At 33.7% G+C, this 26922-nt stretch overlaps 2 protein-coding genes across 13 annotated transcripts; one reads left to right on the forward strand and one right to left on the reverse strand.

Moving 5' to 3' along the window:
• The first annotated feature begins 15803 nt into the window (after positions 1–15803).
• LOC107913339 (transcription termination factor MTEF1, chloroplastic) lies at positions 15804–19397 on the forward strand. 12 transcript variants are annotated; one of them, XR_005907697.1, is made up of 4 exons: positions 15804–16159; positions 17089–17172; positions 17493–18183; positions 18763–19397. XR_005907697.1 is itself a non-coding variant. In XM_041085256.1 (3 exons), the coding sequence occupies exons 2-3, from the start codon at positions 17569–17571 to the stop codon at positions 18702–18704; spliced, it is 636 nt and encodes a 211-aa protein (XP_040941190.1). In that variant the 5' UTR covers positions 15834–16159; positions 17493–17568; the 3' UTR covers positions 18705–19127. The 12 variants fall into 12 exon arrangements, 6 of the variants coding, with proteins under 6 accessions (XP_040941190.1, XP_016697382.1, XP_016697381.1 ...); XR_005907696.1 differs by having other exon boundaries at positions 15830–16159; positions 17094–17172; XR_005907698.1 differs by having other exon boundaries at positions 15835–16159; positions 18684–19397.
• A 2337-nt stretch (positions 19398–21734) lies between these two features.
• Positions 21735–24103, reverse strand: LOC107913337 (protein NOI4). Its single transcript, XM_016841891.2, has 3 exons — positions 23947–24103; positions 22156–22338; positions 21735–22018 (listed from the first exon to the last, which is right to left on the reverse strand). The coding sequence occupies exons 1-3, from the start codon at positions 23950–23952 to the stop codon at positions 21974–21976; spliced, it is 234 nt and encodes a 77-aa protein (XP_016697380.2). The 5' UTR covers positions 23953–24103; the 3' UTR covers positions 21735–21973.
• Positions 24104–26922: the final 2819 nt, after the last annotated feature.

A 26922-nucleotide genomic window follows, 5' to 3' on the forward strand; every position in this document is an offset into this window, starting at 1 on the left:
ACTTCTCAATAGTGATTGCCACTCCATTTTGTCTCTTGGGCTCAACAACCACTAACGTAGTAAGCTAATGAACCGACTATGCAACCTTCCCAAAACATACAAAGCGGCAGTTCTTTGTATAAGTTGAAAAGATCACCTTTGAAGGGACAGGACGAAAGCGTCAGCCCCGTAATACAGAGAAACGATGAATACTCGTTGAGAAGGCTAAGCGCGGATTCTAAGCCTCATGAAGCCTTTTTAAGGGATCTCGACAACCTTTGGCTAGATAAATTTAGTGGCTCATAATAAAAATAGAATTTTATTGAATAATATGAAAAGTACAAAGGCTAAGCTTTTTGGAAGAGGGAGTGTTTACAGAAAAGATGAGTAAAATTTATGTCACTCCATCCCCTATTTATAGTACTAGGAAATTTAGTTTATTCCTAATTAAATTCTAAAAGATAAATAAAGATCAATAGAGATTAAAGCTAAAATTAAATCTAAATAATAATCTTAACAATTGTCCTAATATAATTAAAATTTAAATAGAGTTTTGTGTTTATAAAATCTCTTCTTTGCACTTTTGCCCTCAAGTCTTCCATACTTTACATTTTCGGCACTACTTCTTTCCTACTTCCCATGTTGGCCCAATTTATTTTTAAATTAAAGCTTTTTGTCCCTAAATTTCCTTTTGCCTTCAATTTAGTCCCTACAAGATAAAAAAACCATAAATAGCTCAAATTAGTAGGATCATACTCAAAATAACTATGTAATTAATACATAAATATATGTCATTCTAGAGTATTATCAAATTCCCTCTACTTAGCCCATGCTTGTCCTCAAGTATGGTTCCTATCCACTGTGAATTTAGATTTTGCCACGAAAGAAATATCACTCCGAACTTTTATAAAAATTGGGCTTAATGCATATGAAAATAAAGAGAACATTTAGCTTGCTATAAGTAAATCTGAAAAAGTATTCCAATTTATTCACACAAAAATCAAAATCGACTTGGATCATTTTATGAAAATTAGGTAATTTACTAAACTTACCAAGACACCCTATTTGTTTCCACTCTTAGTCCCCAAATGCAATTTTATTATTAATACACTTTCTCTTTTTCTTTCTCTTCTTTTTTTTCTTTTTTTTTTTTGCTTAAGAATATATTGAACCTTTTGACGCGAAGAGAGATGACAGCCAAGCACCCCACCCCGGTTACTCAGCCCAACATACTCCTAATTTATCATATTTATATATGTTTTTTTTCTTAAGAATATATTGAACCTTTTGAGGCTAAGAGAGATGACAGCCAAGTACCCCCACCCCGGTTACTCAGCTCAACACATTCTTAAAAACTTTTTTTTGTTTAATTCTGGTTAGCAGAGTTTTACCTACCATGTCACCACAACTTTTTGACACGAAGTAGGATGACAACCCAAGCACCCTACCCCGGTTACTTAGCTAGTCAAGTTTTTAAGCTGCAATCATAATCATAGAGATATCAAAATTTATTATAATGAAACAGAAATTGTATTTTGAAGGACTAGGAAAAACAGTCAAGTGTCAAAAATAACTTTCAACAACTACCTAACAGTCATGAACATAATTTTAGCATGCAATTGTATTAAGTGTCCTCTTTGCATTTAGACTTAATCAATTTTACTATAAGCAAAATGTGGTTAACTCTATTAATCATAATTATTTTAGCTTAATAGAAATAAAACAGAGGAGACGAAATCAAACTAGAAAAATTATAATTAACTCAGTAGACAAGAATCATGCTTGCAGGTCAAACAGTGGGCAATTCTTGGTTAAAATCTTGGGCATTAAAAGAGGCAGAATATTCTAAAAAAATAAATGTGGGCAGAAACAAGCATAAGGCAGTAGCAACAGTAACACAACAGTAAAAATAATAGATAAAATGACAAAAATAATGAGGAATACTTCCCCCTACTTAAAATACATTGTCCTCGATTTGAAAGAAAAAGGAAAACAAATATGTGAAAGAAAAAGGTTTTAGGAAAACTCCCAATGTAGCCACTGTCGTTCTTGCATAGCTACAAGGAGGAGAAGGTTTGGCTTCACATAGAGAGAAAGGAGAGGAAGGCATTTATTGGCTAAGTTGACGTGTTAAGGCACCAAGAATCAACGTCGGCGGCTGTTGATAGCGAATGAGGATTCAGCAATGGCACCACTTCTAGCCCTAACCATGGTGGTGGAAAAAATCAGTGGTGGGAGTGAGGGAGAAGGGGGACGGCAGTTAAAGGGTTATTTGGGTGAAAATGGGGAAAAGTTTAGGGTTTGAAGGTGTAGAAAAAAGGGTGTTTGGCTGTAGGGTGGGTGTTTGGATGCAGGTTTTGGGTAAGCATAAAGCAGGGATATGCTATTCTTACTTGGAATAGGGATAGAATAAGGGATGTTTGTGAAAGCATGTCAATTCCTGAGTTTTTTCCTCACCGGTTTACCTAGACAGAAGAAGAGAAATTTATTAATATCCAAACAAAATAAAGTAATAAATAATAAAAGAAAAATAAAATTTGGGTTGCCTCTCAACAAGCGCTTGTTTAAGGTTGTTAGCTTGACACCTTAATTAGTATTGGGGTTGTTCTAGCTAAATTCTGTCATTCTTATAGGCTTGGAAATTCTCTTTTTTACTATATCCATCATATTTGGGTTCAATCGTCCTTGTGTCTTTTGCTTTGGTTTTGTTTTTTTCCTCGAAGAAAATATTATGTGTGCCTATGAAGGGGTTAATCCCTATTAAGTCAGCAATGGTCTCATTATTCTCTAAAAATGCGCATTTGAGATGCTCAGAAAGTGGTTTTAATTCCAAATCAGGTGCCTACACAATAGAAGGTAGAAGTTTAGTATCCATAGGAGCCAATAATTCATTAACAGTTTCACAAATAGATCCTGAATTGAAATTATCATCAAACAATGTTTCAAGTTTATCTTTATAAGGTGACTCAAAAGTTTCTTCTACTAATGAGTCAATTATGTCGACACTGTTTACGTTCAAGATTTCACTCAGGTGACTAATAGCGTCATAAACGTTAAACTTCATAATCTCCCCGTCAAACTCCATCGTGAGAGTTCCGCTACGCATGTCAATCTTAGTACTTGCAGTACTAAGGAAAGGTCGGCTTAACAAGTATCTGGAGATCTAAGAGTGTTATCCTCTTCCATTTTTATCACATAAAAGTCTGCATGAAATATAAGTTCGTTGACTTTCACCAATACGTCCTCGAAGACTTCTTCGGGATACACAATAGACATGTTTGCTAATTGAATGATAATACCAATTTTCATCAAAAAACCTGCATTAAGTGATTCATAAATAGAAAAATGCATTACATTTATGGAGTCCCCTAAATCATACATAGTTTTTTTAATTCCTAAGTGGCCTATTTTGCATGGTATTGCGAACATGCCCCTATCTTTGCATTTTGCTGGCATCTTCCTCTGTAACATCACGTATACATTCTCACCAACACTTACTCTTTCATTACCAATTAATTTTTGCTTGTTGGTGGAGAGTTCTTTGAGGAGCTTGGCATAATGCGAAATTTGTTTGATAACATCCAACAATGGTATGTTGATCTCGATGTTTCTGAATATTTCGAGGATCTATTTTTCCTCTTTACCTTTCCGATGTTAGTTCAATCGTCTTGGAAAAGGAGGTTGAATTATGGGCAATAGAGGTTTCGTTCGGACCTGACCATCGTTCTCGTGCTTTTCTTGGGCAGAATCTTGCCCAAAATTTCTGCCAGGAATTGGTTCCAGTTCTCTTCCACTTCGCAACGTCACTGCATTCATGTTTTGCTTCAGTTTGGTTTCGTATGTGACAGCAACTTTCCTTAAGAGTTCATTTTCTCAATTGATGTAGTCAACTCTCTTATAAACGCCTCAGTTTTCTGTTGAAAATTAAGCATATTAGCTACTAATTTATTGACCATGGTTTCTAGAGAAGTACTTGAATCTCGTGACTGTTGTGGAAACTGATTTTGGCATGGCTGGTTATGCTACAAGTTTAAGCCATAACTCAAGTTAGGATGGTCTTTCCATCCTGGGTTATATGTATTTGCATAAGTTTTATATCGTCTTTGGAGCGGTCTAGGAAAGTTTCCCACAGCATCAAAGTCGGCCATAGTATTGTCACACAAACTAGGGCATGCATCAATTGTATGTTCAAGTGTTGCACAAATTCCGTACAGTCGGGTTGGTTATGTTTTTACTGCAAAAAAAAATTCATGATATTAGTCAGTCGATCAATTTTATCTTGTAAAGCTGAAATACTTAGCTGGTGAACCCTTCTAGTGGGTTCAAGATTGGCTCAAAATTATTGAGTATTTATTGCCATCGTGGATATCAAGTCCATTGCCTGTTGGGGAGTCATGTTGACCAATGCTCCTCCACTGGCAGCATCCATCATGTTCATCTCTATGGGCTTTAAACCCTTATAGAAGTATTGGACTAGGGACTGTTCCATTATACCATGTTGTGGGCAACTTGTACACAACTTCTTAAATCACTCCTAATAGCCGTAAAGAGACTCTACTTTTTTTTGCCTTATCCCAACTATCTTCCTTCTTAACTCAGCTGCACGCGATGCTGGAAAAAACTTGTTGAGAAATAAACTAGAAAGATCAGTTCAAGTGGTAATAGATCAAGGGGTAGATAAAATAACCATTTCTAGTAGAATCTGCTAGGGAAAAAGGGAAAGCACACAATTTGATTTGATCCTCAGTTACACCTTGAGGTTTCATGCTAAGATAAACTATATGAAACTTTTTCAGATGTTTGTGGGGATTTTCGTTTTGCAATCTACAAAAAGTTGGCAGTAACTGGATTAATCTTGACTTTAGTTCAAAATTAGTATCTATAGTAGGATAGGCAATGCACAATGACGGTTGTTCTATAGGAACTTCAGCCAATTACTGAATCGTTTGAGTTATGGGTTGATGTGCTAGATTTGGGTTTTCGTTAACCCTAGCATTAACCACTTCTTCTGGTGGATCGACTTTTACTCTTTCACTTTCAAGTGTTTGAGTAGGGTTTTCGTTAACCATCGTCTTCTACTTCAATTTTCGATGGTGGCTTACTCTGAGTCCCAACCACCCTTGACTGTTTTTTCAATAGCTTTGTTTCCTTGCGATTAGCTCTCACGGTCTTCTCTATTTCTGAATAAAAAAAGAATACCTGAAGCAGATCTGGTCATAAGAAATAAAAGAAACAAGATTAGTACATTACCAGTCCTCGACAATGGCGCCAAAATTTGATACGTCGTTAAGAGCTCCAAAAATATCATATCCCTATAAAATAATGAAAAGAATAATATAAGGGAAGTAGGGTCAAATTCTCAGGGACTAGATTTGCACAAGTTCCTGTTCTTTGAGATCATGGACAGAGTCGTGCCCAAGAAAACCTGCGTACCTGAGAAAAAAATAACAAAATAACAAAATTAAAAGTGTGATTGAATTGAAATTGTGAAAATTAAAATTAAAATTGTAAATATAAAAAGAGTTGAGGAAAGAGAGTTTTTTTATAGAGAGATTCTAGCCTCCGGTTGTCTCGATCCGCCTTGGGTTTAATCTTCAGCTTTTAGGTGATCCTTCTCGAATAGCAAAAGCAGGTTATAGTGGAAGAGGACACCTACGACCACCAGCTCTACTTAGATTTTAGACTTACGATTTAAAGGAACCTGACTCTAGCCAACCGTCATTTTTGCGGGACCATCTTACACTAAATCATCAGTTCTCAATGGTGATTACCATGCCGTTTTGTCTCTTGGGCTCGACAACTACTGACGCAGTAAGCTAACGAACCGGCTGTGTAACCTTCCCAAAACATACAAAGTGATTATTCTTTGCACAAGCTGAAAAAATCACTTTTGAAGGGACATGGACGGAAGCGTCAGCCCCGTAATACGGAGAAATGATTAATACTTATTGAGAAGGCTAAGCTTGGATTCTAAGCCTCATGAAGCCTTTTTGGGGGATATCAACAACCTTTGGCTAGATAAATTTAATGGCTTATGCTTTTTAGGGAAAAAATAAACTTAATAAAAATGGAATTTTATTAAATAATATGAAAAGAACGAAGGCTAAGCTTTTTGGGAGAGGAAGTGTTTACAGAAAAGATGAGTGAAATTTGACTCTATTCCCTATTTATAGTACTAGGAAACTTAGTCTATCCCTAATTAAATTCTAAAAGATAAATAAATATAAATAAAGATAAAAGCTAAAATTAAATCTAAATAATAATCTTTACAATTATCCTAATATAATTAAAATTTAAATAGAGTCTTATGTTTATAAAATCTCTTCTTTGCACTTTTTCCCTCAAGTCTTCTATACTTTGCATTTTCGGCACCATTTCTTTCCTACTTTGCATGCTGGCCCATTTTATCTTTAAATTAAAGCTTTTTGCCCCTAAATTTCATTTTGCCTTCAATTTAGTCCTTACAAGATAAAAAACTATAAATAGCTCAAATTAGTAAGGTCATACTCAAAATAATATGTAATTAATACATAAAAACATGTCATTCTAAAGCATTATCACGACTCATGTCCGGTTTTACACAAGGACACAACAACATAAGTAGATGTCATTGGGAACTTCCTAGAGCCACCTCAAAGGTGTTATGATCCACAATCGAACACTTACAATGCAGGGTGGAGGGACCACTCAAATATGAGCTATGGTTTGAACCCTCGATACAATCAACTGTATCAACCAAGGCCATCTCCACCTGAACAGTATCAAACCCAAAAGTCATCTTTTGAAACCATAGTAGAGAGGTTAGTTGTTAGCACAAAAAAATTTCAACAAAAAAGTTCCAACAAAAGGCTAAAGTGCACTTTTAAGAAATATATTAGCAAATAAGTAAGCTTGTGCTTACAGTTAGTCATTTGGAGAGCCAAGGTAAATTGCCGTCTCAAATTGAGCTGAACCCATGACAAAATGTGAGTGTTGTAACCATAAAAGATAGAATAATTTTAGATCAGAATCTGGCACGAGTCATGATCACGATACTGAATGGGAAGAATAAAAACTTGAACCAACAAATCCCACAGAGTCGGCACCATTGAAACAATTTGTGGCACCACCCCCGTTCCCTAGAAATCTCGTTCAATGTAAAAGGGATCGAGAAGAAAAAGAGATCCTCGAAACATTTCGAAAGGTAAAAATTAATATCCCCGTACTCGATGCAATAAAGTAAGTTCCACACTATGTGAAATTCTTAAAAGAATTGTAACGCCCTAAATTTTGGGCCTAGAAGTTTTGGGTTTTGAGTGTAGGGATAGTGGGGAGGCTGCACACATAAGCTAAGTTGTGCAGTTTAGTGACAAGAATGGGCCTACTAGTCTAGTGGTTAAGGTGTGTGTTACTGTGTTGAAGGTCTGGAGTTTGAGTTACTGTGTGGGCGTTTTAGAAAACGTTTTAGTTATTTTTGTTTTAAGTTTAAGTTTAAGTTTAAGTAATTGTTTTATTAATTGTGATTAGGGATATTATCATTTATTTTGGTTATTATTCTATTTTATTTTATTTTATTCTCTTTGACTTTCTTTTACTTTGTACGTTAGTTTCTATTCTTTTCTTTTTGGGATTGGCTCTTATTTTCTTCTTCTCGTTTTTGAATCTGTAGTGTTGTGGGGTCGAAGGGCTTCAATTTTTCTGCTCCTCTGTCGTGTCTTCTTCGCCATCAAACAAGTGTGGGATTTAAACTATGACTACTTTCCCTTTTATTTTATGTAATTGTTTCAGCTTTTCTTGTCGGTATATTAAACCGTTGTTTTAGGATGTTAGTTGATGGAAGTGGTAAGAAATTGCTACTTTATGATGTACTATTGATAGGGAAAGGCTTACGGATCGTTTCGGAGGCTTAAGCGGTGGTTTCAGGGCTATTTTAGGTGGTTTCGTGACTGTCCTAACAGCCACACGGGCGTGTGCCGAGGCACACGGTTATGTGGATTTGGGGATTAAGGTTTCAGGCTAGTTATGGGTGCCACACGGCCTAGCCACACGGGCATGTAGCCGATTTGGGGATTTTTGTGAGAAACTACACGGGCGTGTCCCTAGGGCCGCACGGCTGTGTGACTGATTTGGAAATATTAGGGTTCTCACACGGGGGTGTGTTTCAAGACACACGACCGTGTAGCCAATTTGGGGTCTAAAGATTCCACACGGGCGTGTTTGTAAGACACACGGCTGTGTCTAATTGCCACACGGGCGTGTGACAACTTCACACGGTCGTGTCTACTCTGCAGTTGAATTTAGCGAAATTGAACAGTGTCTTAAACGGCCGTGCCTCTATACCAAATGGGCGTGTGCCTCTACCACACGGCTGTACGCTTCTCATTACACGGAGTATGGATCCCCACACGGCCTGGATTGCTCTATACAGCCGGAGCACACGGACGTGTGGCCCTATTTCGCCAAGCTTGATTTTTGGTTGATTTAAATGTATTCGTGATCTCTGTTTGTTCCAACCTTTCGACTAAGATTTCTGAGGGTGATTATGACTCTGTTCTCACCTCGATTTATGTACTGTTTGTGATTGAAGTGTGACAGGTTAGATATCGAATCTAAGTGCACAAGTGTACATGTTTCTGTAATTGATTGACTGATTGCAAGTGAATGTTTCTGAAGGTCTGTCTAAGATTGTGTTGTAGATTGATGCATCGACATCCATACCACCGCATACACTCATCTGCATAAACCTTTTTTGGGTGGGATGTTGAAGAGAAGGGAGATTTACGATCTGGCAGTTGATCTGCATTTTGAATGCCTTAATAATACCTAGAAGGTCATAGGTGGTCCCAATACCCTAAGGGTCGTGGACATTTTCGTTAATGGTGTAGCAGTTTACCGCCTTGCACTATACCGCATGTACGTTAGCTACGCTACGTACTATTATCTGATCGGGCTGCTTATATTACACATCTGTACCGTGGTTCACCGCATAGCACAGTACAGTATACGTTAGCTTTGCTGCATAACGTATCTGATTTGGCAGTTATACTTCATGTCTGTACCGCGGTATTCCGCATGGCACTGTACAGCTTTCTGATAGTCCCAATTCCCCAAGGGTCGTGGACAATGTATAGGGGATATAAGGTTGGATGGGCTTTTCGAGGTCCTATTTGGAGTGATTGATTGGATGAGCTTACAGCTCTATTGAGGTTTGATGGGGGACGGAGATGGTGTTGGTTGGATGGGTGAGTTATTTTATAACTCATTCGCACTCATGTACATCTGTTTGATTCTGTGACTGCTATATCTGTTTGACTGAAACATTTCTGTCTGATTGTCTGGGAAATCTAACTACAATATTTGACTGGAAGGCACTCGTGCCTAAAGGAATTTTGTGTAATGGGCTAAGGCCCAATCGACTCGGATTCTAGGAAAGGGCCTAGGCACAGTTTGTGACTTCTGAGAATTTTAGGTATTGTGTTTAACAGAGCCGTATGACTGTAAAGTTACATATGGTCTGTTTTGTTAAGTTGCTTTGTAAGTTTGTTCTGCTATTGAACTATTTTCAGGTTTATTGTATTTGTTCCTATTTTGGTAGTTAGTTAGTTTGATCTCACACTAAGCTCGTATAGCTTACCCCCTCTTTTGTTTCCCCTTTCAAGTACATTTCAGAAATTTTGTTGCTAGACTCGGTATGCGAAGGACTCAGGCAGTCTGAGATAAAAAAAATTATTAGTTATGGTTTCTGATTTCTATTTGTTATTCAGTTTTGAAATTAAGGTTTTTACAAACACTGTGGTAGAATGCTGTTTTATGTTTTAATCATTTTATTATTCAGATTTTGAACATGTGATATTTATGTTTTCCAAAAATCGAGTAAAGGATGTTTATATAAATATTTTCTCACGGTCACTTCGGTGATCAATGTAGCATTCCAAATTCAGTCTAAACTTTTAGGCCGGGTTTGGGGTGTTACAAGAATTATGCACTAGTAAGAAGAAACTTCAAGGTAATGAATGGGTAAATATAGAAGAAAACATCTCTACGGTTCTACAAAAGAAAATTTCTCCCAATTGTAAGGACTAATGTATGCTTTCTATATCTTGCAAAATAGGTAATGTTGGCATAAAGAAAGCCATGTGTGGTTTAGGTGTACTGATTAACATTATGCCTCTATCTATTTTTAAATTTCTAAACACAGGTCATTTGAAAGAAACAGGGGTGATCATTCAATTGGTAGATAGGTCAGTTGTGTATCACTAATTTTCTTACAGATTTTTACATCATCGAATTGGAGGATGACAACTCGAAAAATTCCTCGGATATTTTACTCAAAATACCATTCTTAAGCACCTCACGTACGAAAATTAATGTTTGAATTGAAACTCTAACTATGGAATTTGACGGTGAAGTGGTCAAATGCAATGTTTATGAGGCGATGGTCCACCCCAGTACAATGACGAATGTCTCTAGTATTGATATTATTGAACCCTTGACAACGTTACATTTTGAAAATTACAAACTGTACTTTGCAGGAGTTTAGATATCGACACTTTGGAAAAACTAGAGGAATTGGTGGTGATCAAGAAACCAATTCGTGAAGTTGTCATTTTCATAGAGGCACCACAGTTTCCTAGAAGTCAAAGTAAAAATTTTGAATTGTCTCCTTTGTAAACTAAACTTTTGTCTTCCATTTTGCAGGCCCCAAAATTGGAACTCAAACCGTTACTGGGACATTTAAAGATTCTAATAGAGGAAAAGGCAAATCCGAATGGAAAAGCTCAAATATGCCTCAATCCACTGATGATGAAGGAATTCGAAAAGTGCTTCAAGGTCAATACGCAAAGGTTGAAACCTTTTTACAAGAACTTCCAACTGCACATGATGGAAGAATTAATTCTCAAGGAACTAAATGAATAACACTCAGGTCGTCAAGTTAACGATGTTAAACGAAAGCACTTTTCGGGAGGCAACCCATAAATATTTATTTTAATTTATTTAATTTTGAATTCAATTTAGTTTATGTCAAAAATAAAAAAATAAGATTATTATTTAATCCATTTTAATGTGTTGCTTCCTAGGAATAATGATGGAGGCTCAAATCTCAAATACCCTCGCTATATTGCAAAGTCGTATTTTCCACCACCCTCTGCCAAATTAAACAGCCACCCTCTGCCAAATTAAACATACACATGGAGTACACTTGGCCCTTCTCTTTCTTATTCTTTTAAAACTGCACATTGAGGGCAATGTGGGTTAAGTAGAGGGGATTTGTAAGACATGACATCCTATTTCTTCTTTGCATGTGTTAATTCATATACTAAGATTATTCTTTAATTCGTTTTGAAAATGAACTTCCAATTTCTATACTTAGTTTATTTAAATAATTGGGTAATTCATGAATAACTATTACTTACTTTGATCAATAAAGTATTTTGTAGAGTTGGAAATGTTATGGCTAAGTCAATATTTCATAAAAAAATTTGGCTCTTTAAACTTGCCTAATAAAAGTACTCAATCTCATTTAAGTTAAAAAAAGAAGAAGAAGAAGAAAATACGTTAATGGCTTAGTTATGAGTGAAGATTTCGGAAATGTGACCAAATTGAGTAACGGGATGAGGTGCTTGGGTTGTCATCTCATTTTGCGTAAAAAGATTTGAATGACAAATTGAAACTTGTAACACTCTACTAACCGAGCTACCTTGAGAAAGAAGAAATAAACTAATTGGGGACATGTCAAATGAGTAACTGGGGGTGAGGTGTTTAGGTTGTCATCTCGTTTCACGTAAAAATATTTGATTATGTCTCAAACTTGTGGAAAAAATTTTTATTGAGTACGATTGTCCCGCAAGTTTGATTAAGCCTAAATTTAGTGAAGTAGTTGAATTTTACATAATATTTGAAATTTTATAAAATGCTTATTGATTGAACCTAGGAATTACTTATTTTTTTATTCACTTAATTGTTTGCATACTTAATTGTTTGCATTATGCTTGATTGAGGAAGGAGATTTGATTTCGAAAAAAAAAATTATCAAATAATTTTTAGTATAAAATACACATCATACTTGAGGACAAGCATTGGCTAAGTAGGGGGATTTGATAACAAGTTGAATTTGTGTGTTTGATACACCCAATTTTGGTAATTTTACTACTGAGACTGTAATTTTTGTTTAATTTTATCATGTAAGCAGTTAGAGTATCACAATTCAAGTTAGCAAGCAAATCGGACTAAATTGGAGCACAAACAATAAAAAGGGGCCGAATTGAAATTTTAAAAAATTTATGGCTAATTAAATTTTTATTTGATTTTGTAAAAGCTAGATTTAGAAAAAAATCTGATATAAAATCTAACTTGATGTGATTAATTGTTAGATGAATTAAGCTAAATTTAGCATATAAAATATATATAAATCCCTTATATTGTGGCTTTGAAAAATACACTCGAAATTGAATAAAAGCAATTTATTTCTTTTCTCTTTCCTGCGTCTGCAGCAAGTTTGTGAGCAATTTACCATTTCATTTTATTTTCCTTATTTCTTACACTTTTAGTTCAATTGCACCCTAAGTCCTTCCTCCTTCTCATCCTCCATTATTACCATTAAATTCCTTCCCGTAAATCAACAGAGCATGATTAGTTTTATGTTCAACTAATTTCTTTTTAGTTTTAGTCCAGTTATCATTTCAAAAATAAATCGTGAGATATGAACCCACATTAAAAAACCTTTCAACACGGTATTCACTATTTCTTCGGTATATAGGATAGTCACAATCGTCCCTTAAAGTTGATCCAATTTCAGCTCAAAGTGCACGTTGGGTGAGAGTTGTATTGGCGTACAATTGGGAAAACGAGACGGTCGTCTCCCGAGTTCTAATTCCCGCGAACAAGTTGCCGTGTTCAATTGGAAAAAACTAGTTGGATTTCGTCAAAGGAGATAGTAATTGAATTTAAACAATCCACACGGTTGAGGCCGTTAATTCGAATTGGATTTTTCTAGATCACAAGGCTGCTGCAATCTTAAATTGCGGACGCGTGTTATGTGGTTAGATAATCAGTAAGTGTTGGTTTGCAGGTTGTACCGGAACCAACTACATGAGAAAAAATTGGCGGTTGGGGCGTTTTTTATCGCTATAACCAACTAAACGTTTGGAAGGAAAAATCCGTTTTTTAAGCATCAATTCGATTTTGGAGTGTACCAAGGCTGAGGCTAAACATTAATATATTTGATTCACCAATATAATTTAATTTCCTTAAATTTATTTTTGCAATCATAATTCTGTTTTTATTTTATTTCATATTTTTTTTCTTTTCTTTATCAACTAAAAACTCCCCCTTTCTATTTATTTTATAATTGTGCGCGCACAAAGGCACGACAGCTACCTAAACTTATAAATTTGGTCGTGTAAATAGGAAAATTAAGAATTCCAGTCCTTCTGGAATTGAACTTTCTTCTCTATACTACTATTTAATTAAGTTAAAAATATAAGAAATTATATTTGATAGTTTCTACTCCATTACTTTTTCCATTTGCTTTTGTTTTTCTTCAAATAAACAGGTCAAATAAGTTATAAAAATACTTCAAATAAGTCTGTCAAAGTTTTGCTTTAGCGATCAAGCCAATATAATATTATCTTCTTAATGGAAGGAAATATAATCCCAAGTTTCCAACACCTTGAAAATTTCTCATTTGTATTTATTTTCTCAACAATCAAATAATTTTATACCTATATTCTTATGAAAAAACAAACTCAAAAATAATTTCCTCACTTTTATATTTTTTTTCTTTTATTTTCTTATCAATCACACAGTTCTTACTCATAAAGTTAATTCTATTTCACATGTTTGATTTATATATTTTTATCATATCATTTAACATTATTTGTAAGCATTTAACAACAATTACTTGATTCTACTATTAATGTATTATATGTGTTGTATTATGGTGGCCCATAATTATGTCATATATATATTTTAAAAGAATGCTGTAAACCCTTAATAGTTTGGAAAAATTATTTATTGTGAACTTTAGTTGGAAAAGATATATGGTGCTACTTTATTTTTTATATAAAAATATATTGTTTTGGTACACAATTTATTAAGAAAATTATCACCAATAACCATCTAATTTAGATTGTTTTGCTTAGAGTTTTGTGTGTTTTTTATATGTTAAGTTTATTCAACTTTCAGCTCTAGTAGTTATCCCTTATTTACGCTTTGTACGGATATAATACTATAGGTATTTTGTTAAAGTAGAATATGTCATATTTTTAAATTTTATAAAATTCTCGATTGAATATTAGCTCAATTAGTATGGTCATTGTTGTCAATGGGTGTTCAAGTGTGCTGAATCGCAATATCTGCCTATTTATGGGTTGAGAGGAATTATGGATAGTTCTAAACATTATGCCAAATAGAACAAATATAATTAGAATATGATTTCTCCTATCTCTTGGATACTTTCTAGAAGGAATCAATCTTCTTCCACCCTTCATGATCTTAAAATAGCATGGAAGCAACTTTGGCTCCGCAAACTTCTATTCAAAATAACTCTTTTTCTTTAGAATCTCTATAACAATTGCCTTCCTGCTAAAGACCTCTCTAGACGTCTTTCTAAGGATGATGTCTGTTGCCCGGTCTATCTTAATCACATATAAACCTTTGAACACCTTTTATTTGAATGTTACTTTGCTAAAGTTGTTTGGTTTGGTTCGTCGTTGTCTTTTCGCTTTAATTCTAACCATATCCCTACTATCTCTTTTTAGATCCTCCGCTTACTCAAACATAAGGATATTATTACTTAGGAATCCAAAAGATTTTACACTCTTGTTGCTAGTACCCTCTGGATTGTCTAGAAATTTAGGAATGAGCTCATTTTCAATAATGTTGATCCTTGGAGGAATTATCAAGATTAATGATTTTGTCCAATCTATCCTTCTCTCTTTCAATGAAGACTCACTAATTGCCTCTCAACCATGTATATCTAGATTCATGAGATTAGAATTAGAGGCGAATCTAGGGGGCTGGTATGGGCCTCGGCCCCTCTAAAATAGAAAATTTCAATTTAAGCCCTTTAAATTTTTTTAAAATTTTAAATTAGTAAAAGTAAAATAACACTTTGACCCCACTAAGATTATAAAAATTAGATTTAATCTTTTAAAAATTATAAAGATATAGACTATAAAAAATTAAAATTTCATTCAGCCTCCCCTAAAAAGTTATTCTAGCTCCGCCCCTGATTGGAACCGCATCTTCTTCCACTTTGCATAAATATCTCCATTATTCGTCAAAGGTGGGGCAGTGATTGTACAAGAACCTGATGGGTCCCAGTTGATTTTTGGCAAAAGCTATAACCTGTAATCTTCACTTTGTTATCTATTCCATTATTACTCAAATCTAAAAATGTTGATCGTTGTGGTCTCCTCGACAAGGATAATAGATATATTAATTTAATTATTAAGCGCAATATTGTAGGTTGGAAGCTCAAACCAACTATTGAAGACATCCAATCGCTTCTCAAATCCATCACAATTCATCATCAAGCAAGGGACAATTGGTGGCTCAAAAAAGAAACCAAACAGCGGGCAGTTTGTGCCTCTAATCTTTCATCTCTTTCTCATGGCCGTAGCTTGGTCTGCAAAATTTACCCCCGAAAAAAAAACATTTTTTTGGGTCAATAGTCATTAAATTTTTATTCGTCTCAAATATCAAGTTGAAAAAAAAAGAAACTCTTCCTTAAAGAAAAGGCTTGTACAAAATTGGGCTTATGGGTTGTAAATTGAACCAAGGAAGTTGGGGTGAAGTCAGATTGACTATGATGGCCCAATCAGGTAGGCCAAATTTGTCGGAACCTGAAGAACTGTCTTTAGAAATCCAGACTTTGAGATAGGCAATCTGGGAGATGATCTTCAAGTCATAAAATTTTTGAAGCCTTATCCTCTTTCTCTCTCATCTCTGTGTGTGTTTCTTCCCGAACCAGAAAAAGGAAGCGCCACTCACAAATAGCCGGCAATGTACACGCCCACACACCATGCAACACACATTCCTCTCGCCTCCTAAAAACAATCCTTTCCCGCCACCGCCACCCTAAACACCATCATTTTCCCTTACTTTCCCTCCATTTTCTCTCTTTCTGTCTCTAAGAAGCTATGATTTTCATCTCTCTCTATCATCACAACAACAAGTTTTCTCTCAACAATTCATCTCGGTATGTAATCAATTTTGTTTATAATTTCTGTTTAAATTTGTTGAAAAAAGTTTTAGTTTTGTTTTCCTCTTGTTTTTAATGGTTTTGAGCTTTTGGGATTGTTTTGATTAATGTGTTTGAGTTTTTGTGATTCTTGGTTTTATTGTATTTTCCCTTTCCTTCGAAAAAGAATCAAGCTTGATGTTTTTTCTAACCGAAGGTTTATTTTTCTTTGATGAGTTTTTCTGGAAACTGGTTTTGAGCTTTTTCTTTTGTTTAAACTGATGAGTTGTATACCATTTGAGCGAATTCCTTGTGTAATAACTTGATTTCCATTAGAACTTCAGAAATTGGAATTTAGATTCATATTGAATGAAAATGGGATCCGTTACGTGATTTCAGAATCTTGGTCTTATTAGGAACCCGAAAACTTTAATTAATTGTTGAAAATGTAGCTTGTGCTGATTGTTGAATCAGGTCAGTAAGGAGTGAGCTTGAAGTTCTTTGAGAAGAGTTAGACTACGGATTAGCTTTTGTTGGGATTGTTTGATATTCTAATCCGTATTTGATAGGTTGATCATTGATGTCATAAGCCTATAAATTTGTTCATATTCTGAAGTAGATGAAATTTTTTATCCACCAAGTAATTAGAGTTCTTTCTGATATCTATGGCGATGTTTGTTTCCGAAGATGTGACCTAATTTATACTTGGGTTTCCTTTACTTGACATTATTTTGATTGTTAGTTATGTCTTCAAGTTCGAATTTTTGGCCGAATTTCTGGCATTTAGAAGTTGGATTGTCTTAGTGATGTTATTTTTCATTGAATGTGTTGCATTCTATTCGTAGTTGCTAGTTTAGACAAGATAGATCGATCTGAACATTTAAGCTGAAGTTTTATATGGTAGTAGATTCTTATTTGTACTTTTACCTCTCCAATTTCCTTATTAGTGCAGAGATTACTGCTTTCAGTGACTGTAATGAAGAATTTGTGAAGTTAAACACGGAAATATTAGTGTTCCTATCGACAATGTGGTAAGTTCGTTGTCACTGAAAAGCGTTGTATCAATGAGTGATTAGTTATCCACAATCAATTAAAGATTTGTTTACTTTATCAATTCGAAAGTTGCATGATCTCCAGTAAACACTGCATTCTAGTAAGGGCTACGTTGGTGCTCAGCATTTTAGTTTTCTCTTAAAGTCTTTGTAATTGTGTTTATAATAGCTTAGATTATAGTTATTTTGTAGCAGCATCTGCATCTGTAATTTTCTAATGATGTTTGTGCATTATAGTTTAGCATGTGTCATTGCATCCGAGATATATAAAACTTAACCTCAGGTTATTCTTTATGCAGTTCCCTCTCCTTGCCTGGGTTCAAACAGATAGAAATTCGGGTGGCTTTGGTGATTTGAAGTGTCCACTTATATGTGATGTCACTCATCTCTCTCTCACACGCCATGCAAGACACACTCCCTTTCCTCCCCAAAAACAACCCTTTCCCTCCCTTACTTCCCCCCCACCACCATGATTTCCCCCTACTTTCTCGCCCCAAAAACCTCCATTTCCCTACTTTTTCTTCTAGAACAATCACCCCCACTTCTCTACCTCCCAAACCCCATCCCAAAATCCCCCAAATCCCTTCCACTTCTCCGCCACCACCAATGCCACCACCAAACTCCCACTCTGACTTCCAAGAGAAAATGCTTTACCTCGAGTCCATAGGCCTTGATTTCTTCTCCCTGATCCAACACCACCCTCCCATCATATTTGCTTCTCTCCATGATCTGAAATCAACCGTTGATTTTCTAGCCTCCATGAGCTTCACGACACTCGAGCTACGCCGAATCCTCTCCATGTGCCCCCATATCCTAACCGTGAAATCAACTTCTCTCCTCCCTATCTTCACTTTCCTTCTTCGCGAAGCGCACGTCAACGGCTCCGACTTAAAGAAAGTTATCAACAGACGGCCCAGATTACTCGCATGCAATGTGGAGACTCAGCTCCGTCCCACCCTATATTTCCTACAAAGCATCGGAATCTCTGAGGTAAAAAAGCACACTTCCTTACTGACTTGCAGTGTGGAAAATAAACTGATCCCTCGAATCGATTACTTCCAAAAAATCGGATTTTCTCACAGACAAACAATATCGATGTTCTGTAGATTTCCTCCACTGTTTAATTACAGTATTAAGGAAAACTACGAGCTGAAATTAAATTATTTTATGGTGGAAATGGGGAGGGATTTGAGAGAAATTAGAGAGTTCCCTCAGTATTTTTCTTTTAGCTTGGAAAATAGGATAAAGCCAAGGCACCAAATTTGTGTTGAAAAAGGGGTTTGTTTTCCTTTGCCTGCTTTGTTAAAGACAAGTGAAGTTGAGTTCTGCAGTAGATTAGAGGTTTGTTGTAATTCCACCTTACCATTGAAGGGGTCTCCTTTATGGTGTGCAAAAGCTTGTGATATTTAATTCTATGATTCAACGTACAGTGAAAAAAAAATTGATTTTTTTATGTGGTTGGCTCCATTCTTGTGTGTTTCAATTTAAAGCTGCAATGGATGGCACGGTAGGAATCCCTTCCACTGAGAATCTAAATGCAGTTTTAAAGTCACAAATCATGAAATGCAGGTATAGCATGGTGGAACCGCCTCCCAGCCATCTGAAAGCACCCAAAGTAGATAAAAATGAAGATGAGTGGCATGAGTAAAATTTAGATCGAGTGACAGTCTTTGAAATAGTTTTTAGGGTGATGTTAAAGCTAGTTTTGCTTGGGTATTTGTTGCTGGAAAGTATTCATTTGAGGGATAATTTGATATTTTCTCACTTTTCTCCTACAGGTTAATATAGTGTAACTTGCTGCTGTAAATAGAAGTCTTTGATTGCCTTAGGCCTTACATTCATTCTCATATTCAAATGGTTTAGCTGTGTGTCAAAAGGAAGTCAAGCCTAGGTTTTGGCATGATACATAATAACCAAAGGCATTTTTTTACATATATTTGGAGAATAAGTGAGTTGAAACCCTGCCTCTCATCTGCAGAAAACTTGAGTTTTCAGCCAGTCATGGAGCATATCTATGAAATTAAGATGGCTCATGCTGTTTTGTGGTGGTGTTAAGTAGTTGAAATTGCGTTGTGAGGGCATAGGCCAGCTTGTAGTCTATAAATTTCTAGTAGAATGAAAAACTGAAAGGGAACCGTTGAAACAAGCATTTGTGTTTCATGCCCTTAATCAAAGGGATAAAAAGCAACTTTTAGTTCCCTCAACTTTGGCCTTGTTATTTTTAGGTTGTTCATTTTAATTCTACTTTGTAATCAGCTTAAGAGGTATCATCACTTAAAATTTCGAAATATAATATGTGTAATTCTAGAAATTTTTAAATAATTATATAAAATCTAAAAAAAAAAAGTCATTAGAAATTATAAACTTATTGAAGTTATAATGAATTACTATTTTTTATATATTCCCATTAAACTCTTATTATTTTAAGTTGAATTCTCATTTTAACTTGATTCCTTTGAAATAACTAAACACATGTTTAATTTTATTCTAATGTCTATATGTTCAAGAAGAATTAAATTTTGCTAACAAGCTTAAAACGAATATTTTATCAAGCCGTCTGCTATTTGCAAGATACACCAATGGTCCTATGGCATTTAGATATAGTAGCGGAGGACTAAGAAACTATTTATCATTTTCGCAAGGACAAAATGGGCTTTTATTAACATATAGTAATCTTACAACCATTAGATACTTAACGTATGTGTTTTATCTGTGTAAAATTTTTTTTAAGATTTTTTCTATATAAGTTGATTGGTGGATATGAAATAATTTTGTTTTTTTCAAGATTATTCATCTCAAATTCCAACAATATTCATGTCGTCAACATAAATAACAATTATTACAAAATTTAATCTAAACTTTTTTATAAAAACACATTAATAAGAAAAAAACCCTTAAAAATATTGTGAAGTATATAGTCTGTATATTTTGAATACTATAATTTTATTGTTAATTAAATTTGTTTATGCAATTTAATTTTTAGGAATGCAAGCCCCAGTCGTGTAAAATGAAGATGCAACATCCCTTAATAGTTTGTCCTGCAATAAGGTTTTTAATATTTATATTTGTGGAATCATGATCCTCCATTCGACTGATTTAATATTTTATCAGTTTTAGTAGTGAATAAACATATCTGTTTCATTTTTCATTAAAGCCTGCATCAAGTTTTTTCCAGTATTTGACATTAGTCATCAACACTTAAATATGAGGAATTGTTTTAAAAGTCGCCGCATAAATTATGGTTTTTTTTTAAATGTAATTGTTTTATTCTTCTGTCCATAATTAAAACGATAAAAACAGTTTTAAACATACCATAATTATATTAAATGAAAGTTTTTTTAAAAAAAAAACACATTAATTTATGTATTATTAAACTTATTAGGAATTGCAAATATTAAACCTAGAATAATCCAAATTTTTTAAACGACTTTTTTACTTATCACCACTTTTAAAACTATTAATTAACTTAAAATTTTGAATAATCCACGTCTCACCATAATAAATTGTCCACATAAGCTTTTTCTCTTAAACTTTTGTTATAATATATATAAGTTTATAAATTTCAAAAATATATGCAGTTAAAAATATATAAATACTTATAATATTTTGAAATATATTTTAAAATTTTAAAATTTATATAAATATTTAAAACAACTAGAAAGCACATTTACAATGAACCTTGACAAACGGTTGTTCAAATGCATTTGACTCTAGACAAGTATTTGTTTAGGTTTATTACTGATATAAAAACCTTTTTATATTTTTATTAAGTTATATATTTCAATTTTTTTTAAAATAATTTTTTAATTTCAAAATAATAACAATATAGATAATTGGATCTTTTTATAAAAAAAATATATAGATAAACTTACAAAAAAATACATCTAGCATGAATCTCAACAAATAAGTATCTAAATTTAGATATATTTGAACAATTGTTTGTCTAAGTCCATTCTTGATACGAAAAGATTATATTTTTTTATTAATTTATTTACATTTAAAGTTTTTTAATTTTTGTTAAATTTACGTCATACTAAAGATTATCACATATCACCACTGGATTAGTTATAAATGCCATGTTAGTATAAACTAACAGCAGGACAAAATATAAGTTTTAACTACCAACTAGGTATTTTTAAACAAATTCACATATTAACCCTAATTAATATTTAATTAATATTATTTTTATTATTATCACATAATTATACCAATAAATTATTATTCTAATATCAATTTAATAATATAATTAACAATAAAATTAGTTCAAAATTTATCTAAACTCATGTTTACTTTTATATATATTATTATAGATTAAAAGATAGAAAACATTATATAAAAAGCTAAACTAATTGTGGGTTTTTTTAATTTTAATTTTAAAAATCAAATTATTATTTATTTTATAATTTTAGTGGTATCAGACTCAACTGAATAATATAAAGGTTGATAAAATTATGTAACAGTCAGAGTCTAAATCAAAATATTTATAGCTTAAGCTTGAATCTCCTAGTCTCAACCGCCAATAACTCTCATAACATATCAAAGACAAGAAATAACTCCGCTTCTAATAATATAAAACCCATCAATTCAGTACATATATAGATACATTCTTTGTTCTTTCATTTCATCCCACCAAAATTTAATTTTACACCACAAAATATATATAAAAATAAGTAATATATATATATAGAAGGGTTTATTCAGCCCCATAGGTTCTATCTTGTTTAGGTTGGTGGGGTTTTGAACATACTTGTGGAAAAGCTCTTATACGGGCAGGATCACTTCAAGATTCCGCAGGCGGGGCGTGCATGCAGCAAAGCCATTTTTTCTGGGGAAACAAACCATCATGTCAGCATAAAAATCGAGAATAGTAACAGTCTGTAACAATCATAATGATGAAAATGGTGCCACATTCACACAAACTATCGTTGATTATGAGTCACTCCTACGTTAGAGATTACTTACAGGCTGGGTTTTGCTGGGATCCGCTCCAGGCTTAAGATGAGGATCACCTCCTGATGGTGATTCGGGTTTGCCACCTGTTTTCTTCTCGTCCCTCGCCTTGTTAAAGATCACAGTAAATCCCTCAGCTGATGCAGGATCATTGACATCCCATTCACCAAATTTTGGCAAAGGCCGACCCTTTTCCTATCAGGGAAAAAAGAAAAAGTTTAACGCTCAAATGAAGGTCCTTGTGATCACAGTAGGTAGATAGATATACAAAACATCAGAGTAGCAAACTACAGATGGATGTTTTTCACTTCCAGGTCATTATAGACTTGTAAATTTCTTGAAATCAAAACACAATGGTCGATCTATTTTGGTCCGAACAAGCAACCACTTCATTAGCTAAACTACAAATAGAAATAACATCACTGAGACAATCCGACCTCTAAATGCCAGAAAAGTTTCCTTGACACTAGCAGGCTCTAACATCAGTTTCAGCTTAAAAGAATACTTTATTTAACAACTGCAAAATCAATTGTCATGCTTAGCAATGCGGAAGGCGATCTTTCCGCAGTCAGGTACCATTTTGAATTTGAATTATTATATCTCATTTGTAGGGCCTAAACAGACCTTGGTCCATGTTTAAAATTAACCAAACACTGGTTATTGATCACTTACACAAACCGAAAATAAAACTGGGTCTAAGATTACAAGCATTCAATATTTCTTAAAAGTAGGATATGCCTAACAAAAACAATCATAAATGGTTCATGAAACAAACTGTTTTATACAACTATACAATGACTGACTGGTGACTATTATTATTCACAGGGAGATGCTTGGTGGGTACAACAGTGAAAATAAAAAGACAAACCGAGATAGCAACAATACAACCAATTACACAGGTAAAGCAGAATCTTTACAGTAAGCAATAATTGTACAAATCACAATAATCATTTAAGGAAATGAAAAAGTTACCATATAAAAGCATATAACATGAAATGCAGTGAAAAGCTTCGCTTATCTTAAAAACAAGATAAAAAAGGAATCGGCCAAAAAGTCGAACTCGAAGTGACATATGCTAACAATCAAAATTATATCAATTCATGGAAATCCCAGCATAAATTAGGTCACAACTTTGGGGAGAATCATTGCCATAGATCTCAGAAAGAACTCTCTAATTATGTGGTGGATAGAAAATTTCATTCACTTCAGAACATGAACAAACTTATAGGCTTATGACATCAATGATGAAGCTATTAGAGCATCAAAACATTCCCAAAAAAAGCTAATCAATATTCTAACTCAGCCATTTCCTAATGCATTCCATTTTCATTCAATATGAATCTAACTTCCATCCTCCAAAGTTCTAATGGAATAAAATTACATTTAAAAAGAAAACAAATTTCCCACCATAAATCATGCTATTACAGAAGGAACTCGCTCAAATGGTATACAATTCATCAGTTTAAATAAAAGGAAAAGCTCAAAACCAGTTTCCAGCAAAACTCGTCAAAGAAAAACAGAAACAAAAAAGCATATAAAACAGGGTAAATTTTTAATAATACACTAAAAACGTGCCTTTTAAAAAAACGCTATGATTAGCAACAACATCAAGCTTGATTCTTTTTTAAAGGGAAAATACAATAAAAACAAGAATCAAAAACCCAAAAACAAATGAATCAAAACAATCTCAAAAGCTCAAAACCATCACAAACAAGAAAATCAAACCAAACAACAAAACTAAACCTTTTTTTCAACAAATTTAAACGGATTTTTTAAAAACAAAAACAAAAAGTGATTACATACCGACATGAATTCTTGAAAGAGAAACCCCTTCTCGTAATGAGAGAGAGAGAGAGAGAGAGAGAGAATGATAGCTTATAAAGAGAAAGGAAAAAAAATGAAATTTTTTAGACGAGAAAATGTGAATTAGAAACGAGGAAGGACAGGAAAAAAATAATATATAACGGAATTGGGGTAAACCACGTTAGCTTTGACGGTTAACGGAAGGGTTAAATTGAGCCGTCAGTGGAACCGTGAATGATGACGTGGAAGGTGCACAAATAACGGGGAACGGTAAGATGAGCTGGCAAACGGCGCGGTGACAGATGTTGACAAATGATTTGCTGGCGCTGTTCACCAATTTAGAGTTTTGAGGATTAATTTAATTAATTTGTTTTTCTTTAAAAAAAGTAATTACTAATTTTGATATTTTTAAAATATAGTATAATGATTCAAAACCTTTCAAATTTTAAATTATCTAAAAATAATTTTTTTTGATTGATTATTTTTCATGAAATTATTTTATTCATGCGTGTTGAAATTTTATTTCAAAATCATTTAAGAGATACATGAATAAATAGATGGGACTTGTTTTATTTTTAGGGTTGGTTCAAATTCTATTTTATTTATTGCAATGAATATTAACATAATAAAAAATCCGTTTAAATTTATCAAAGTTTCTAATTTTTAAATCAAATAAATTTTTTATTCTTATTTATTATTTTTTTTATTTTAATTATATGGTTCTATTCATTGAATAAATTAATAAATTTATTTTTTAAAAACAAAATTCATTTGAAGAAAGTATTTGTTTTGATATTTAGTAGTAGAGGATTATTAATTTAATAACAATTTTTTTCAAGTTAAAAACTTTGGCACAAATTAGTGTACCAAATAAAAATAAAAAAAAAAATTGGATTTGATTATAAAACTAAAAAAACGTGAAGTTGGAAATGTAGAAATTGAGTTGGAAGCTAATAAAAGTATGAGTTGTTTTATTTATGAGAAATTAGATGCAAATGTCAATTCTAGTTGTTGATTAAATTATATAAAAGATGCTCATTATAGCCAATGAAAATAGTTTGATTTTTTATATATTCTTTAATTTTAGTAGAAGATACAATAAGATTCTCTCTTTATAATATATATATATATATATATTTTTGTCAAAGATATTCTTTCCTCTTTTTCTTTGAGGGGTTTTTCTTTTTCCCTTTTGAGAGAGGAAAAAAGGGGTAATAAAAGGCAGCATTATAGATTCAGCCATCCCATATAAACAAAAATTATTTTTGTGTTAATACGTATATATATATTTTTGGGTAATTTACAAGATAAAGTCTTTTTTTAATATTTATGGAAATGGGCCAATATTTTTATTATTTACCAGAAAGGGCTGAATTCCGTCCACGTCAGCGCGATTTCAGGTGACATGTCAGTAAAACTCGTCCTTGGGGGAGCGTTTTGCCCGTTTTACCCCCTCCCCCAACGGTCCTTTTTTTTGACCATTTGAACCCCCAACGGTAAAAAGAAAAACTATAACACCCCCGTTTCATCCTTTCAATATTCTTTCAAATTTCTCTCAAATTTCTCTGAAAGCTCTTTTTAATTTTTGTAAAAAAGCTCTATTTAAATTTTTTCTGAATAATTTTTTAAAATATAAAAATATTCGATCTTGTTAGCAATGGCAGGAGAATTAATTCGTCTTGATAATAAACACAACTCCGTCAAACAAATGAAAATGGTAAGTGTTAAATTTAATTTTTCAATATTATTTAAGATTTTTATTTATTTATGCAATTTTAATTCATTTTTATTTTATAATTTTTTATAAAAGTCTGTAGATCGGGTGTTGCAATGCTATATCCATAATATATCTGGTCCTCCATCACCATTGATAGAGAATTACCTGCGGGAAGCGGGTTTTTGGCACGTGGCCATGATAGGCCTAGGGTGCAAGTTGAACTCGAAACTCATTAGTGCATTGATAGAGAGGTGGAGACCCGAGACGTACACATTCCATCTTCCATGCAGAGAGTGTACTATCACTTTAGAAGACATGCATTTGCAATTGGGATTGCCGGTGGATGGGTACGCAGTCGCCGGGTCCACTCAATCTACTGATTGGGGAGCCATATGCTACGAGCTTTTGGGTACTATTCCGAATAATATTAACGGAGGTCGGATCGAGATGGGCTGGTTACGAGACACATTCTTAAAGCCGGATAATGATTCGACTGAACTAGAAAGAATACGATATGCTCAGGCATACATTCTTGAGATAATTGTAGGTTATCTGATGCCGGACTTGTCACGAAACCTCGTACATCTGAGATAGTTGCTGAAACTCATTGATTTTAGAGTAGCTGGTGAATTTAGTTGGGGATCTGCCGTGTTGGCAACATTGTACCAAGAGATGTGCAGGGCGACGCGACCGAATAAAGCCAAAATCGGAGGTTGCCTATCACTACCGCAATCATGGGCACGGTTTCGCTTTCAGTTTTTAAGTCCTCGAGTGGACCAATCATATACATTACCACTCATAACGAGGTAAATTTTATATTAGATTTTACAATTATTACGTAGATTTAAAATATAATCGTATGCTAAAAATTTATTTAATTAGGTGGAACCGTTCGGCAATTTATGTTGGATTACCTACCTCTCTTGAAGATATACGGCTTCTATTAGACCAACGGTCGGAAACACAAGTAAGTATTAAATAAAATAGATATACATAATAAAATAGTCGATTCGTATTTAGTATTTAGTATTTAGTATTCTGTATATAACTAATATTTTTTATCATGTTCATATAGTTTCAATGGACACCATACGAGGATTAGACAATTCGGGCAGTAATTCCGGATGAATACTTTCAAAATCCGAACATTTGGCATGTGAAGGTCCCATTGGTCAACTATGCCACCGTAGAGATGCATCAGTCGGATAGAGTATTACGGCAATTTGGATTCCGACAACCGATTCTTATGACACCTGAAG

The sequence above is a fragment of the Gossypium hirsutum genome, chromosome A13, assembly GCF_007990345.1.
Source record: "Gossypium hirsutum isolate 1008001.06 chromosome A13, Gossypium_hirsutum_v2.1, whole genome shotgun sequence".
Classification (NCBI taxonomy): domain Eukaryota; kingdom Viridiplantae; phylum Streptophyta; class Magnoliopsida; order Malvales; family Malvaceae; genus Gossypium; species Gossypium hirsutum.